This window comes from Arachis hypogaea, chromosome 15 (genome assembly GCF_003086295.3).
Source record: "Arachis hypogaea cultivar Tifrunner chromosome 15, arahy.Tifrunner.gnm2.J5K5, whole genome shotgun sequence".
Lineage (NCBI taxonomy): Eukaryota > Viridiplantae > Streptophyta > Magnoliopsida > Fabales > Fabaceae > Arachis > Arachis hypogaea.
The window spans coordinates 153024194-153041690 of record NC_092050.1 but is presented as its reverse complement, the minus strand read 5'-3'; the positions used below and the strand labels follow the sequence as shown (position 1 = coordinate 153041690).

The following is a 17497-nucleotide window of genomic DNA, read 5'->3' as shown; positions in this document are numbered from 1 at the left end:
TATGAAAGAATTCTGTAAGCGCATTCCTTGGCAGCAACTCATTCCAAATAATATGAGCATAGTGACAATCTCTCAGCACACGCAGAATAGTTTCATCTTCATTGTGACAGCTTGGGCATGCAACAACAGTGGTCATATGCCTCCTCCTTCGTTCATCATTGGTCAGCAAGACATTTTTGGCTGCCAACCAGAAGAAAAAATGAATTTTTTCTAGACCTTATTCATTCCATTTAATATTAAACACTCATTCCGAATTGTAATTGTCTCCCATAATGGTCTGATAAGCTGATTTGAGGTTGACGGAGCCATCAGTAGAGGCAGCCCAGGCTACATGATCTGGTGTCTTTCATGGGGATGGCAGGATAATAGTTAAAATCTTGATAACTACCTCATCCGATAGCCATTTCATGAGCTTCCTAGTATCCCATGTACCTGAAACGAAAAGGAAGTCATTCAGCGATGTGTTACATTCAGTAGTAGATATTACCTGAGTTGCATATTGGTGAAGTTTGCCCATTGTTGGCACCTAGTTATTTTCCTAAAAACTGATGTGAACACAACAAATAAAGTTTCAATTAACATCCTCCTAGGTGGAACAGATCCAATTCTAAAGATTTGAGTTGCTTCTCCTATTTGAAATATTGGTATTATATCATTCCCATAATTGTACTTTGCTCTGAGGACTCTAGCTCAGAGGGAGTCCTTCTGTTTCATAAGTCCCCATCCAATTTTTATCATAAAAACATGGTTTAAGCCCTTGGCATGCTGAATACCCAGGCCTTCTGCTCTCTTTGGTTTACTAATATCCTTTTAATTTATAAGATGAACTTTCTTTGATTGTTCAGTTTTTTCCCAAAGGAAGTTCCTGCAATGACGATTAATCATATTACAAGTAGCAATAAGAATAAAAGCAATTTGCATAGTATAACTAGGAATAGATGTTATGATATATTTCACTAGAATTGCTCTCCCTGCCAGAGATAAGGAAGAAGCCTTCCACTTATTGAGTTTGGAACTTATTTGATGTTGTTGCATTTTTTTTATTTCTCCTTTTTCTCTTTCTAGTGGTTGTTGCAGTATTTTTTATTTTTTTGTTTAATTTTTTTATTCTTATTAAGAAGATGAAAGAAGAAGAATTATAAAAAGGTAAAATAAAAAAAATAAAAATAAAAAGAAGAAGAAAAAGATAATAATGAAAAAAAAAGGAAAAGTAGGAAGAAAGTTTTAAATTGTGTAGAATTTATTAAAAAAATAGTACTAAAATTTTTTAACCGTAACACAAGAAATTTTTTAATTTTAATAGTAAAATTTTTTAATCATAACATAAACTTTTATTAAAAAAGTGAAACAAAAAAAATTATCAGAATATAAAATAAAAAATTATAAAAATGTAAAAGAAGAAAAAGATAATAACAATGATAATAAAAATTATCTAAAAAAAATAAAAAAATTAAATTATGTAAAATTTATTATTATTAATCAATTTTAATCAAGTTAAATTTAGGTAAATTTAACTAAATGATAAAAATTGACCACACTCACATGCACATCCACAATTCAAATGAGATCTACTAAATACCTAATTTTATATATTCAAGGCAACTACAGATTCCTCCTTTCTTCCACTCCTATATTTTGTTCATCCATCTATGTTTTCTTTACAAATTATTTTAGTAAATTATTTTTTTTATTCATAAAATTTTAAAATATTAATAAATATATTTATAAATAAGCAAAATTAGATCAATAAAAGATGAATAAACTATATTTTATTTATAAAAGTTTAAAATATTAATAAATTTATTCATGAATAAAATTAATAATTAGATAAATATATTTTTTGTGAATATAAGTTAATTTAATTTATTTATAGATAAATATCTTAGAATTTTAAATTTTATAGATAAAAATAATAATTTATTTAAATTATTTTCCAAAAAAATTATATTGACTGGATGTAAAATTCTATAAAATGGTTAGCAATGTACACTTCTAGAAGGAAAAAGTTAGTAATATAATTATACAAATTGGTCCTATAACTGATAACTCTATAACTATAAGTATAATAATAATTATTATTGATTTATATATTTATTAAGAACTAAAAACGTAAATTAAAAAGGAAAATAGTACTGTTTTTCTGACATGGACGCCATTTCTTCCGCGGCTTTTACTTTACTAAAGAGAAAGAGAATTGAATACGCGTAGCAGATTACTTTTTTTTTTTAATAATTGAATAATTATTTTAAAAAAGATATTTCCTTTTCATCTTCCACCATCTTCTTCTCTCCAACTCTCAATCTGGGTCGTTCACTTTCTCTTCTTTCTTTCACTTTTCAACCTTCCGTTCAAGCTTCACCCTTATCTCTTCCCTCTTAATTCTTAATATTAGTCATTATTCATAAAAAAGTAAACTTTTTTTCTTCTTTTTTTGTGGGTATTTGTTGATTTTTATTTTCAGTGCGTTGCAAGTGGTAGTGAGTAGTGACAGAGCCTATTGTTTTGGATCTTTGGTTTTAAAATTTTGATTTCTTTATTTAATTTATTAAAACTGGGTTTGTTGATGAGTGCTTCTGAACATGTGGGGTTTTATTCTTTGCCCCCTAAACAAAGGCAAATGTTGAATTTTTTATTTTTGTTTTTGTTTTCTTTAATTGGTCTATGAGCGTGATTTTGGGGATAGAGTCTGTGTTGTGTTGCATATAAAAATAAAATAAAAAAATCCCTTTTTTTGGTTCTCTTCTCAAACCATGGAACCAAATCTTTCCCTTTGTGTATTCTGTGTGTAATAGCTTTGATTCATTTCAGTTAAGTTAGTTGGTCTTGTGTTGTTTTGTTTTGTTTTGTGTGTGATTGATGCAGAGAAGAGGAAGAAGAAGAATGGCATGCTGAGAGTTTTGAAAAGTGTTTTAAGTGTTGATACTTTTTGTTAGGTAGTTCCATTTGTTGAAGGTGGAAAGGAAAAAAAAAAGAATAAAAATAAAATAAAATAAAATATAAAATGGGATCTGGTAATGAAGTTCATTCTGTTGGAGAGTTCAATTTAGATGCCAAGTGGCTTATAGATCCCAAACAACTCTTTGTTGGCCCAAAAATTGGGGAAGGTGCTCATGCCAAGGTCTATGAGGGAAAGTAAGTCAACCCTTCTTCTCTGGTTCCTTTTCTCTCTCTTTTTTTTTTTTTTCTCTCTTTGATTTTGTAGTTGAAATCTAATTTTGGAATCAACTTTTGTTTTTGTCCTTATAAGTCATAACAATTTCTACTTTCCTTTGTTTTTTCTTCATGGTTTGTGCAAATTTTTGTTTTACTAGTAAATCATTAGTTAGCATTAATCTCGTTCTCCTCTGATCTCAGATTAAGTCCAATCTAGATTAAGTTCACACTATGCATTCATTCGATGGTATTATTTGATGAATTGTGTAGTTTGCTTACTTGCTATTTTTGGAATTTTCTGGATGCAGGTATAAAAATCAGAATGTTGCTGTTAAGATTATCAACAAAGGAGAAACCCCAGAAGAGATTTCGAGGAGGGAAGCTCGGTTCGGAAGAGAGGTAGCCATGCTATCGAAAGTTCAACACAAGAATCTGGTTAAGGTTGTTAGCCCCATATCATGAACTGTGTGCTTTTCTTCTTTTGAATCCAAGTTAGATATATAGCTTCATTTCATTATGTTTGGTTGACAGGTACAAAAGCCATGTTTGGTTGTCTCATGAAAGTTTTTATGTTTATTGTTGTTTCGGTTTGATGCCAGTTTATTGGGGCCTGCAAAGAACCTGTTATGGTTATAGTAACTGAACTTCTATTAGGTGGAACGCTGCGCAAATATCTCTTGAGTATGCGGCCAAACTGCTTGGATATGCGTGTGGCAGTTGGATTTGCTCTTGATATTGCTCGAGCAATGGAATGCTTACACTCCCATGGGATCATTCATCGGGACCTTAAACCGGGTATGCTCTATGATTGTTGAAAATTTTCACAATGAGCTGGTAGCTGTTAATGGAAATGATTATGACACGGTTAACTATCCTAGTTAGGTCACATTTTTCATGTTACATTGCAAGGAGTTTGTTCTCCTGATTAATTAGACCTTCCAACAAATAAGATTTGTTCCATTAGGTGGGGTTCACTACATCGATTGAGCGATGCCAAAGTGCTCTATTGTGATTTGTGAATCATATATATGTTTAATAAGTAATTATCATTTATATTTAAATCTCATTTGATAATATTGTTAAACCGTTCAAGCAAATTGAAAAGTGCAAGTGGCGCCTTTTCTTTCTTGGCCACTATTATCCCATGCCAAAAGTGAGTGGGTAGTTAGCAAATCACTGTTATTTTAATATTATCCGGAAATTCTAGGCCACTGAGTTTGAGATGATAGAATATTTTGATAATATTAGCATGTATCTTATGTATCAAAGAAAAAGCATAATTCTGATAACTTGTTTCTTCTTTACTTCCCAGATAATTTGATCTTAACAGGAGATCATAAAACAGTTAAACTTGCTGATTTCGGTCTGGCCAGAGAAGAGTCTTTAACGGAGATGATGACTGCGGAAACTGGGACATACCGTTGGATGGCTCCAGAAGTATGAATCTATTCTCAAAAGCTTTGAACATTTATTAAATTTCCAATAGGTGGTGCCGTATTATTATGGAACTCATCATTACTTTCTTGTTTGGTGGCAGCTTTATAGCACCGTCACTCTGCGACAAGGCGAGAAGAAACATTACAACCATAAGGTTGATGCTTACAGCTTCGCGATTGTGTTGTGGGAGCTGATCCATAATAAGTTGCCATTTGAAGGCATGTCTAATTTACAGGCCGCATACGCAGCTGCTTTTAAGGTAAGATGACATTTCAATACTCGGCTTCATATTCAATTCGGCTTAAGATGATCATATAGAATTTTGTTGCGCCACTTACAAAACTCAAAAGGTCTCCATTCTGGTAGTAGAACAGTTATGCTGAGTTACATTTTTTGAAGGGTCCATATAGGCATATTTAACCTTTTCATTTGGAGTCTAATTTGGTCTGATATATTAATGTATATTCAATATTTATACTGTCATGAAAAATCGACAATTTTCGTAGAATGTTAAAAGTCTATTCAATTTTTTTATTCAAGTATGATCAAAATGAGCAAAAAATATGCAACATTTTGATTATCAGACTTCAAAAATTTGAAGGAACCATTTCATTGTATGTGTTTGTTTCAACTTATTTCGAAAAAAAAAAAAAGGTTTTCATAAAGAATACAGGAGGAGGTTTGTGTTAGGCCTTTAACACCTAGTATAAAAACTTTGTCGAATCTTTATGACATAGACCAAACACCTTATTGCCCAGGTGTAGTGCAAAATGAGTAAAGGTTCCAACGATTTCGTGAACGGATGAGAGTAAATAAATTAGTTCACCAAGGAACTTGGTGGATAAGGTTTTGTTTTTGTTGTTTTCATAAACAACTGTACTTCTTAGGTTATGCCATTGGGTTGTTATAGTTTCTAGTTGTTATATTCTCATTATTATTTGATTTTACTAAGATTCATTATACAACTATTTTACTCTTTCAGAACACAAGGCCTAGTGCTGATGACCTTCCTGAGGATTTAGCCATGATTGTAACTTCATGTTGGAAGGAGGATCCAAATGACCGGCCGAATTTCACGCAAATCATACAGATGCTTCTCCGATATCTCTCCACCATTTCTCCACAAGAGCCGGTTGTTCCTCAGCGGATGAATTCATCGGAGAACGCTGTATTGCCACCGGAATCCCCCGGCACAAGCGCTTTGATGTCTAGGAGAGACGACTCCGGGGAAATCCCAAAAGCCGGTATGGAAGACAGACCTAAAGGGTTTTTCTTCTGCTTTAACCAATGTTACTGATTATGATCCCACAAAAGGGCACCCCTCAATATCAGTTAGGGAAGAAAAACTAAATAAAAATCACATGCACCAATTGTAACTGCTAGAATCTTGATAAGAAAATGTTAACTATGATTATCAAATAAGTCAAGTTTAGTAGCAATTGTAACAAAGAAGGCACCTTAGCTCTCAGCAAGAGTTGCAAGCTTTTTAACATTATGTTGACTTATTTCTGACTGGCATATCCAAGAAAAGCTCAGAAAATTTTGGGGTCAAGGTTGCTGAGATGTAATATCATTGTAAATTATAAGGTTCATATAATTGCCTTCACCCCCTCTTGTTATATATACATATAGATGTGGCATGGATAATAAAATCATAAGGGTGAAAAATGTTCTGTTGGTCCATTTATTTGTTCCATTCATGAGTGTTTGTCAGTCATTAAGCAGCAAAAATGTTCATGGAACAACTAAATTCAGATTGAAAGATGAACCTAATATTGTAGGAGCTAAAAACATGTATTAGTTATTGAACTGAAACGACTATAGTTTTTTAAGTAATTGAGAAACAACAAAAGTAAAATGAGAAAATGGGAACATATTGTCCCTTTACAATTGGTAATTTGGCATATAAATTCTAATATTAAAATTGTGGCTAATTGAATTAATAATCAAAAGTCGTAAAAAAAAAAAATCACACTTAATAACATTACTTGATAGTAAAAAAACCAAGAGAATTCATTCGCATTTGAAATTAAAAGAAGCCATGATAAGTTGGAAAACAAAGTTGACAAAATATAATCGCCGTTGCCGGGGATCGAACCCGGGTCGTCCGCGTGACAGGCGGAAATACTCACCACTATACTACAACGACAAGATGGGAGGTTGTCAACAAAATCAGTTATTTGTCAAATCTTACATACTCGAGTCATCTCGGGGTTAGTGCTGAGAAGATTGTTAATAACGTTATTAAAGTTCAGCTTGGTGAACAAGAAAGAGTAATTTACCATAATGCCACTGTCAAGTGTCAACGAGTGAAGACTTAACGCCAAAGCAAAGGTTCGGATTGGTGGAGTCAATCGTGGGTCCCACTCCGAACCAAAGACATAGAGATGTTGTTCTTACAAGAGTTTAGGTTCGGATAACCGAACCAACGAGAGTGTTTTCCCGCTTTCTCTCTCATTCTCTGACTACCTTACTCACTTGCTCAAGCAAACCGCGACAGCATAAATACTCAAACTCGCTTTCAAAACGAGCCTTTCTCTTTTTGATTATCTCTCTATCTATCTATGATCATTTCTTCTTTGTGTCTTAGATTCTGATTCTTGATTGGTTTCTCCATTTTTGGCAAGTTGTTTCTTGAATTGCAATAATGGCTAGGTGAGCTATAGATTTTTAACAGAATGTGGAGATTTTTTATTTTTGCATCTGATAAAGCTTTCACTACCTTCTTCTTCTTGTGATTTGGAGACCCTTTATAGCGTTGATGAATAAAAATTCAACTTTTTCAACTGGGGTTTTTTTTAGGGTGGTGTCAGAGGAATGTTCCCCTGTTTCTCAGCTTTGTTTTTGTTTTCTCTTCTTTTCAGTTTCCTAACAAATATATATATTAAAATATAAAACTATGTGGTTGAGTTTTGATGATGAATGGATCATGGATGATAGCATGTTTTGGCTTTTATATTCCCCCTAAATAATAATCATGGGAAAATGGATGATGGATTATGTTACATATTCCCATTACAATGAGTTTACCTTAGCTTATTTTTTGTGTTTTTGAAGAAAATGTGATTGTTAAACCTAAATTTTAAGCAAATTTGGACATGCATGCACTGAACTGGGGCTTAGAAAGGATATATAGATGTCCTAAATCTTATTTTCTGGCGCGAAAGAAACATTTGAGAGGTACTCAATGATGATCATAGTTACCTGGATGATTGAAATGTGAAGTAAAAAAGCCAAGATGGTTTAGCTGGATTTCCAAATATACTACATTGTTTATGAACAAGAATTAATTCATAAATAAAGAACTTCAGTTCATCATCCTTGAGTCTGAAATCTGTCCTTTGTGTTCCTCAAAATGAAGTTGGTAGAACAAATTTTCTGAAGAGGATACAGTTGGAGATCACTTACAATGCACAAGCCTTTCTTAATTATTACCCTAATTTTAATGATCAATGGCATCACATAAAAACTAGTTTTCATGTCTAAATTTAACTCATAGGTTTGAAAGATCAAGGCTTCTATCATTGATGTCCTTAAACATGATCAGTGCAATCATTAGAAATAGTAGATTTTTCACTTGACGTATAGTTATATCTTAGAAACTATATAGAACACAAAGCATGCTAATTCTAATTTCTATGAATCCTTCTTATGATATTATGGCTCATTTCTTCATATCTTATCTAATACAGTTTCACAACCTCTTTATGTATCAGTCTAGTTGCTTCTTTTTCTTTTTTATTTCTCAAAACCCAAATATGCTTCTTTTTCTAGCTGGGTTATTGACATTGGAGGACTTGCAAAGAAAGTGAAGAATAATACACTGCCATTAGCTGATCAAATCAATGACTGTGGAGCATATTGTGAATGTCCAATATGTCATTATCACATTGATAACATTGATGTATGCTATAATGAATTCAACAAAATCTTCAATCTCTGTTCATAACTTCATGTATAAATTCATGATTACAGATGTTTCATTAAGAACATTCCTTTGCCTTTTGTAGGTTTCTCCTGAGTGGCCAGGCTTTCCGGCCGGCGTGAAGTTTGATCCTTCCGACGTAGAACTGTTGGAACATTTGGCAGCAAAATGTTGTGTTGGAAACAAAGTGCCTCATGCCTTTATCCAAGATTTCATCCCAACACTAGAAGGAGACCAAGGAATATGCTACACACATCCAGAAAATCTTCCAGGTGAGGTTTCTCTAGTTACCTTCTCTTTCAATGTTAGCTAATAACTTAAAATCAGGGTTCCTTATGAACCTTATTCCTTAAAGATATTGCTCTTTTTTTGTGAACATTTATACTTGACCAAGAAACTAGAAAAGCATGAAAAATACAATACATTCTAGCATGTTGGGATATATAATGTAGTGGTTTAATCAAATATCAACAGGCATATAACAAACTTGCTTGGATTGTGGATCTTACTTTCGCATGAAATTCCAAGTTGAGTGTTAGGATTTTAGATAGTAAGAGCAAGTAAGCTGAATAACAAAAAGTGACACAAAATACATTAACGTGGTTCGGCTTATGCCTACGTGGCAAAGACGACAAACAAATATGAAGGAAATACAAAATATGTGATACCAAAATAATGACCAAATACTTAAACTAAACCAAGTCTCAAATACACCAAAAATACTTTATAGTACTATCAAATAGTATAAAGTATAAACTCTTGGCTCTCAGGAGAAGTAAACAAGAACAAAATACTTCTCCCTATACAAAGAGAGACACGAATAATTAATACGAATCTTCTCTAACAACCAAAAGAGTAACCAAATAGACTTGGTACACACTAATGTGGAGAAACAACACTCAAAATGAGACCTTACAAATTTTCACTAACAACACTAATATTAACTCATAATTCAAATTCCATATATCTAAATCACCAAACTCTTAGTCTTTTATATAAGCAACTAATGTGAACAAGATGGCGAAGTATATCTACCATGTATGCATATGAACACACAAGTTTCAACTTGTGATATGTTTGAAAGTTGAACAATTTCAATTTGATCTTTGTTCATTTCACCATGCATGTTCAAACTCCTTTTGAATAGTAGCCACAATTTCAATTTGATCTTTGTTCCTTTTGATCACCTTGCATCCAAATTGATTTTGATTTGGCAGTAGTTAAGTAATACAATCCGAAGTGTAAATTATAAGATTCGAATCATGACTGTAACAGTTATCTCAGCAAGGCAAAGTGTGATAAACCAATGTCCTAAGACTCAGAGTAGTTCATGCACATAGCAGAAACAAGAGAAGGAAAGAGAAGAACAATGAATATGAAATTCATGTAGCATTTGGAATCAATGAATTGTGTATAGTTCTCAAAGTTGTGAACCATATATAATTAACTACCTCATAACAATGACATTGCAACATTCTCAAAAAAAATTAGACCTGCAATGTTTGCAGGTGCTAAGAAAGATGGGGCCAGTGTTCATTTCTTTCACAAAACAACTAATGCATATGCTACCGGACAACGAAAGCGTCGAAAGATTAATCATCAACTAGGCCTAAGTGAGGAGCATGTTCGCTGGCATAAGACCGGTAAGACCAAAGCTGTAACAGAAAATGGAGTACACAAGGGCTTCAAGAAGATCATGGTTCTTTACATAAGGCCTAAAAGAGGTGCAAAGCCGAATAAATCGAAATGGGTGATGCATCAGTACCATCTAGGGAATGATGAAGGTGAGAAGGAAGGTGAATATGTGGTTTCAAAGATTTTCTATCAGCAGAAGAAGAAAACTAAGAAGAATAAGCTGAATCCATTGGTGGCTGAAGATTCTGTCATGGCATTACAAGCAAGTCCAAGAACACCGAATCCAAATCCACCAAAACGGCCTCGGACAGGAAAATCTGTTGACTGTGATGACAATTTTGATGAAACTGACCTTATGCTATTCACTCAGGTAGGTAGCTATTGAAGGCTGATCATCCTTTTAGTGAACTCAAATGAAAAAGAGAAATGAAATACTCCCTCAATTCTATGAACATTTCTTGATTGTACTAATAGGCCTAGAACTAAGTTATGCTAAATTTTTTTACTATATACGCGTTTTGATTTGTTTTAATCGAATTTTCATGTGATGGACTAGGATGGAAAGCCTACTATTCATGGAGAATCTCTTGCCCCACCACCATCTGAAGTTCATGGTGATGAAAATAATGGAGGCTTTAACAACACTGCATTGTTATCTGTTGAAACACAACCTGTTGAAAACTCTGACTTTATTGGATTGGATGATATCTTACTATGCAAGGAACAGACATTAGATTCTTCTTCTGCTTACCTAAATGATTCTGGTTTGAAGTCCAACAATCTGAAAGGCTTTGCTTGCAATGCAAATGGAAATGCAGCTGAATTGTTTGGGGATGTGAATGATTGTTATGGAATTTCAGTGCTGGATAACCTGGGACTGGACAGTCCTCCTGATTTTGATCTTTCTGTAAGCACTCGATCACCCTTGTCGTCGTAGGGTATGTTCGGTTCGCAGTGTAAAATTAAAATGGAACGAAAGTTTTCATGGATGAGCACTGTATGTAAAAGTTTAAAAGATGAAAGTTGTTCCATGAAATTGTCCATCCTATTGTCACCATGCAACCAAACATATCATTAGCTTATATTCGATAAGTGTCTTAGAACAGAAAATACAAAGATACCGAAATAATTTTTGTTCTGTTATAAACACATTTAGTCATAGAGTAGAAATTTCTATAAATAAGTTTGTGTTTTCTAATATATCTGTATTTCTGTTCTAAGACAATCATCAAATATGACCTTTGTGGTTTTTTGATTATGTTAACATGCTCTCACTTATATGTGATGCAGAATTTGCAATTTTGTTCTCAAGACAATATCATTGACCTTCAATGGCTGGACATACCATAATGTATTTGCTGAACCAAGTTGTATTTGACACCAATGCTAATCCCAGAAGAGATATCATCATATAGTTGAATCATTTAGCTTAAGTAGGTGTAAGGTTTTTCTATATGTGAACTGTTTCACTCTACCATGTTGTATTGTGAGAAGTATTGTCATTGTTTGTCTGAGTTTAGAATTTAGAATTTAGAACGTATTGTTGTGATGAAATATTTTAACTAGTAAATAAATTGTTGTTTAATTGTAATATGATAGTTCATATTGTGTTAGTTTGGTCATCTGAGAATATGAAGTTGTATCTATGTTATATCTAATCATATAATAGCAGCATAATATATGTTTTAGCCTTTTAGGAACCAAGATTTGGATTGCCTAAATGTTTCACTATTTAAAATGCTTGTAGTTGTGACAAGTAAGCACAATTTTATTGGCTCCTAATCTTAAGAAATATTTCTCTTACTGTACAATTAGATTTTTATCTTTTTTTGTTTTGTTTTGTGGTATAGACAATTAGATTTTTATCTAATCTCCTTATTCTTCTCTATCTCATCTTATCTTATGAAAATAATCATATTTGCCTATTTTATGATAAAAATAACCATATCTTTTAACAAATGGTTGTCCTGTTTATGTGCTAAGTAAGCATTGAAAGTGATACAAGTTGAAGACAAGTTTAATCTTCAAAAAGCAAGTTTAAAAAAGTTTGCTTTTGCCTCTGATATAATCCTTTTTCTGTCTATATATAACTTAAAAATTAAAATATACAAATTGAAGAATTATTAACTGAAAAAACTAGTGCATATTATCCTTTTTAAAGTTAGGAGCTTTCAAATTTAAAGCAATCTAAATAAAATTATTTATTTAATTTAATTTAAATAAAAAAATTAATCAAAACTAAGGTGATATATTGATAATGATAGGGTAAGATAGAGTTTAAAGTTAAACTTTATCCTAACTTTACATCCGCGTTTAAGTTCCTCAATCTGAATTCTATTCGCATTCTAAACAAATATTATTTATAACTAAAAAATATTTTTATTCAAATATAATATTTAATTCTTCTGAATTTTATAATATCAAATATTATTTATATATTATTAACAAATTTAATTAATAATTTGATAACATTAAATAATTGTGTAAAGGAAAACTTGGTTAAATTTCCATTCCACTCATTTATCAAATTATTATTTTATTCTTGAATTTAAAATTTTAGTTATAATATTTTAATTTGTTACATATTTATATTTTATTCGTATATTATTATTTAGTGAATATTTATTTTACCAATTTAAAAATTATTTTTATTTTTTAATAATAACATCTTTAAAAAAAAATTAAAAAAAAATCGAATCAGATTAAATTGAAAATAAAATAAAATTGATTCAATTAACCAATAGCCATAGCTTTCTAAACCCTCTCTCTAGTCTCTCCCATACAAAAAACCTAAACCTACAATTCAAGGGCGCGTTTGGCAAAGTTTCCTTTTTCCAATAGCAACGACAACTATGGAGAACTGATTCAGATTACTTCTTCTTTGAATGATATTCAAGACATGCTAGAGAATGAGAGAGAGCGATTAAACCCTGAAAGAACAGCGAAGAAGAGTGAGTGAGTGAGTGACTACTGAATAGTGAATAGTGGCATATACTTTAACTGTTAACTGATTCAACCACCACCTTCGATTCTTCGATTCATCAATGTTTGCTGCTAGGAATCTGCAGAAGCATTGCTTCAAGTCGCTACCCTCTCTCCTTCAACTTCATCCCAATCTCTACAAGTATGTCTTTCTTCTCTAATTCTCTGTTTTTTTGTTTTTGGATTTAAATAATGAAATTCCATCTATACCCAATTCTGTTTCAATTCAAAGTTTATAGCTTTGGCTGAAATGAGTGTGATTTCTTTGTTACTCTCTTCCAACTTTAGATGTTTAGCAACAGTAGCTTTTTCTTGCCGTAGGTTTGAATTTGATTGGGGATCCCATTTGTTTTCAATCCCACCAGTGACCGAGGTCTGTGTGTATTGTATAGTATGAACAAGAAATTGAATTTCTTTGTTGTTAATTTAATAGTGTTTCTAGTTTTCTGTTAGCATAGAGATGCTATTTTACCATTTGTCAAGATTCCTTTGTGATTCTGATTTTTTTTTTTCCTTTTCTTTTTCTGCTCAGAAATGCTGTAACTTTAGAACATGCACAGCTGCACATATCAACCAACATTATTCAAGTTCAGCCACATGATGAAGTTACTTCGAAGTATTCTTCTTTTAAGACATTCAATCTTTTGAATGGATCATCGCGGGCAATGTCAACGAAAGGAAGGAGTATGAGAAGCAAGGTGGAAAGGCGAATGCAGAAGGAGTCTGGTAAAACATTAAGGGAGATTCGGAGAGCTAAGAAACTGAAGAAGAAACTAATGACCGAGGAGGAGAGGCTCATTTATAATCTCAAAAGGGTAAGTTCTCGATTCCTTCTTTTGAGCAGTTCGAAAATCGAAATAGCTGTTTGTACTTGACTATTTACTTCATGCTAAGTTCATGTAATGATGTTGTAATAGTTGGCATAAAGGATTTGCATTTGTTGGTGTGGTTGCTATCGGTAAATAGAATTGTTTTGTTCTAATTGCTCATTAAGATTGAATGACTTTATTTGAATTGGTAAAAGGAATTGTGTTATATGTTATACCGATAATGCCTGAACTTAGATGTCTGTGGGAAACGGGGTAAGCTCAAATGTTTCTCTAAGACAGTATGTAGCATTTAAGGTTGCTGTTGTTTCTTGATCGAAGAAAATAGAAATTGATTATTTGGTATTGGCTTTAAGTTTCATTTAAGTCATTTCTTTGATAGATTTTACGTCTACATTGTAGATTGCTCATTTGAACTAACGTTCGGTCAATATTGTTGTGTCGCTTGTTATATGTTAAATCTATATTGACTTACTTTTCAACTAGTGCAGGCCAAGAAAAAAGTGGCATTGCTACTACAAAAGCTCAAGAAATATGAACTACCAGACCTGCCTCCCCCCCGGCATGATCCAGAGCTCTTAACACCCGAACAGCTTCAGGCATTTAAAAAAATTGGATTCAAGAATAAGAATTATGTTCCAGTTGGTGTCCGTGGAGTCTTTGGAGGAGTTGTTCAAAATATGCACATGCATTGGAAGTTTCATGAGACTGTGCAAGTTTGTTGCGACAACTTCCCCAAGGAAAAAATCAAAGAGATGGCCTCAATGCTGGCAAGATTGAGTGGTGGGATTGTGATTAATGTTCACGATGTGAAAACAATCATCATGTTCCGTGGTAGAAATTATCGTCAACCTAAAAATTTAATACCTGTTAACACCCTTACAAAGAGGAAGGTGAGCTTCACATTGTTATATTCCTCGTTGTACTTTATAACATCTTTCTTGATGCCAATATTGAAAAATCCAATTTACTCCCCTGAACTTTATTCATATGCAGCTTTGAGGGTAAATTGCGTGAGTCAAAGTTCAAGGGGATAAATATATTGCACTTTTCCTTTATTATTATTATTTATCTTCTTTTAATAAAAAATAAAAAGAAATCTTCCTTTTGCTCCCTAGTAGCTGATATAGGAAGAAATTAATGTTGGAGGAGGTAATGTAGTATTTCCTAATTCCTATTGTATGCAGGCTCTATTCAAGGCAAGATTTGAGCAAGCTCTCGAATCTCAGAAGTTAAACATAAAGAAATTAGAACAGCAGCTCCGGCGGATGGGAGTAAATCCCGAGGATCCGGCTGCCATGGCTAGCATCCAGAGAGTTGCTTCCACGTTTTTCAATGCCATTGACAAGAAGGAGGGAAGCCCTTATGTCTTCAAAGAAGGCAAGGCATCACTAATTGAGCCTCCCGAAAGTTTGGAAGAGACGGAGCCTGCCGATGATAGTGATCAAGAAGAGTTAGATCGGTTCATTGCTGAGATAGAGGATGCAGCAGATAAAGAATACGAAGCTGAAGAAGCAAAAGAGAATGAAGAGATGGGGAGGATTAGATATTGGAACAGAGAAGAGTATAGTGGGAGATTCAGAAGATTGGATGCTTCTAGAAATGATGACTATGACAATGAGGGTAGAGGGTCAAGGGTTCAGCAGAAAATGCATTCCAAGCATAGAGTCACTGATAGTGAAGATGAAGACAACGCTCATTCTGATGACAACAATGATGATGAGTGGCAGTCAAGTAATATCTCAGATGCTAGTGATCTCGATGGAGATTCTTACTCTGACGGCCGGTTAGAAGCTAGGCCTAGGTTCAAGGGAAACAGGGTTGATAGAGGGAAGCAGAACAATACCGGTACATATAGCTCCAGAACTAGAGAATGCTCAAATAGGCAGAGTGAGGGTAAATTTAAGAGGAATATAGCCACAGAAGATTCTGAATCAGAAGGTATGTTCAGTGATGTCGAGAATGCAATGTGGGAGTCCGACGAGGAAGAAAACGACACGGCAAGGCAGTTCAGGGAAGACTACAAGAGCCGCAGCAGTGACGATGAGTAATCACATCGAATCAAGAGGGGACAAAAGGAATGGTAAGAAGGGTCAAGAGGGTAAGGTCAGTGATTCTTCTGGCTATCATAATGCACCAAAGAGTGCACTTGGTGACTCAGAAGATTGGATGTTGAATTCAGATGCTGAAGAAGAAGACACGAGTATCTAGAGCTGATACTAATAGTGAAAAAAGTAATGTTGCTAAGAAAGATAACAGAAGAACACCATAAAATGCAACATCATTGATCATTGATTTCATTGATAACATAAGGAATGTATTAGGCACATATTGTCCCAGTCATTCTGGTGATTTTTTGTTAGACCCAATTTTTAGCGAGAAATATTTTGTGTACTTATTTTTTCTCGTATACTGAGTCGACGTATCCTACATACCATCCAATGAGGAAGGAGAATGAATTGACTCGCCGGTATGAAACTAAGTGTCATACTTTTGGATTTGGATCTTTTAAATTTTGAATTTCACTTTAGAGAGTAAAGTTTGATCTTTTACCCTTAAATGGTTTTTCTCTCATATTTTCTCTTGGTCCTACTTATAAAATAAATGGTGAGAGATCAAACTTTATTCTCTAAAGTGAAATTCAAAATTTAGAGCATCCAAATCCCATACTTTTAATAGTGATGTTCCAATAACTCAGGTGTATTGTGAATCTGTTATGTGGTGACATATCAAACATTTGATGATTTTGTTGAAGAAGATTGAAGCCATAGTGTTTATTTCACTTAGGATTGCTCTCTCTACTCAGTGTTATACTTATGCCAACTGTTGAGTTTATTCAATAATTTTGAAAAGAAAAATTTTAAACATTTTTTTCCAATAAATGTGTTTAGATAGAAAAATTAGGAAGTACCATTTCTAACAGACAATTCATTATTTTTTTTCTTTTATAAAACCAATCGAAGCATACTTAACATTTTCCTATTATTTGTTATTGAGTGTTAGGATTTGACAGTTTTAGTGTAAAAAAAAAAAAAGTTTGTTGTGTAGCGGTGTTTGATACGGGAACTGAATTGAAGTTGAAAAATATTAGAATTCTAACTTATTTTCCTAAATTTTAAATAGAAAAATTTTAATTTTTTATATTTTTGACATTTTAAAAAACAATATATATTTAAAATTTTAATTATTTAAAAATTAAGAAAATAAATTAAAACTACTAATCATCATTCACTGAATTTTTATCCATTTATTCTTATTATATAAAAGTTAATACCTAAGTTTTTTTTATATTGTACTTAAGTCATACTTTTCTTTTTAACGATACTAGGTCAGTAATTTTGTTTACTTCACAAAATTTAAAAATCAACTAATCATCTTTTAGTAAAAAATTTTTAAAAAAATAAAAAAATCTTATCTATTATTATTTAATTAAAATATAAAATAATAATTAAATACAATAATATATATATTAAAAGTGTCATAATAATAATAATTATAAAAAATTTCAATTACAAATATTAAAATTTTACAACTTATA

The 17497-nt window shown here is 32.6% G+C and overlaps 3 protein-coding genes and 1 non-coding gene across 4 annotated transcripts; 3 read left to right on the top strand and 1 right to left on the bottom strand.

The window, feature by feature from the left end:
• Positions 1–2145: 2145 nt before the first annotated feature.
• LOC112751434 (serine/threonine-protein kinase STY13) lies at positions 2146–6273 on the top strand. The gene is made up of 6 exons (XM_025800580.3): positions 2146–3132; positions 3462–3594; positions 3753–3948; positions 4466–4590; positions 4691–4849; positions 5573–6273. The coding sequence occupies exons 1-6, from the start codon at positions 3002–3004 to the stop codon at positions 5885–5887; spliced, it is 1059 nt and encodes a 352-aa protein (XP_025656365.1). The 5' UTR covers positions 2146–3001; the 3' UTR covers positions 5888–6273.
• A 394-nt stretch (positions 6274–6667) lies between these two features.
• TRNAD-GUC (transfer RNA aspartic acid (anticodon GUC)) lies at positions 6668–6739 on the bottom strand. The gene has a single exon. It is a non-coding gene; the product is annotated as a tRNA-Asp (tRNA).
• Positions 6740–6847: 108 nt separating this feature from the next.
• Positions 6848–12034, top strand: LOC112749286 (SUPPRESSOR OF GAMMA RESPONSE 1). Its single transcript, XM_025797547.3, has 6 exons — positions 6848–7245; positions 8365–8494; positions 8601–8787; positions 10024–10520; positions 10707–11057; positions 11441–12034. Exons 1-6 carry the CDS (start codon positions 7238–7240, stop codon positions 11498–11500), a joined length of 1233 nt encoding a protein of 410 aa, XP_025653332.1. The 5' UTR covers positions 6848–7237; the 3' UTR covers positions 11501–12034.
• Positions 12035–12881: 847 nt separating this feature from the next.
• LOC112751432 (CRM-domain containing factor CFM9, mitochondrial) lies at positions 12882–16357 on the top strand. Its single transcript, XM_025800578.3, has 4 exons — positions 12882–13274; positions 13665–13947; positions 14451–14852; positions 15147–16357. The coding sequence occupies exons 1-4, from the start codon at positions 13195–13197 to the stop codon at positions 16008–16010; spliced, it is 1629 nt and encodes a 542-aa protein (XP_025656363.1). The 5' UTR covers positions 12882–13194; the 3' UTR covers positions 16011–16357.
• The last annotated feature ends 1140 nt before the right edge of the window (positions 16358–17497 follow it).

Bases quoted from the DNA above. Each gene is read 5' to 3' on its own strand.
- LOC112751432 (XM_025800578.3), top strand. From the start codon at position 13,195: ATGTTTGCTGCTAGGAATCTGCAGAAGCATTGCTTCAAGTCGCTACCC. The intron at 13,948-14,450 runs GTAAGTTCTCGA...CAACTAGTGCAG, and splicing joins TCATTTATAATCTCAAAAGG to GCCAAGAAAAAAGTGGCATT. The intron at 14,853-15,146 runs GTGAGCTTCACA...TATTGTATGCAG, and splicing joins ACACCCTTACAAAGAGGAAG to GCTCTATTCAAGGCAAGATT.
- LOC112751434 (XM_025800580.3), top strand. From the start codon at position 3,002: ATGGGATCTGGTAATGAAGTTCATTCTGTTGGAGAGTTCAATTTAGAT. The intron at 3,595-3,752 runs GTTGTTAGCCCC...GTTTGATGCCAG, and splicing joins AACACAAGAATCTGGTTAAG to TTTATTGGGGCCTGCAAAGA. The intron at 4,850-5,572 runs GTAAGATGACAT...TTACTCTTTCAG, and splicing joins CATACGCAGCTGCTTTTAAG to AACACAAGGCCTAGTGCTGA.
- LOC112749286 (XM_025797547.3), top strand. The intron at 10,521-10,706 runs GTAGGTAGCTAT...GTGATGGACTAG, and splicing joins ACCTTATGCTATTCACTCAG to GATGGAAAGCCTACTATTCA. The intron at 11,058-11,440 runs GTAAGCACTCGA...TATGTGATGCAG, and splicing joins CTCCTGATTTTGATCTTTCT to AATTTGCAATTTTGTTCTCA.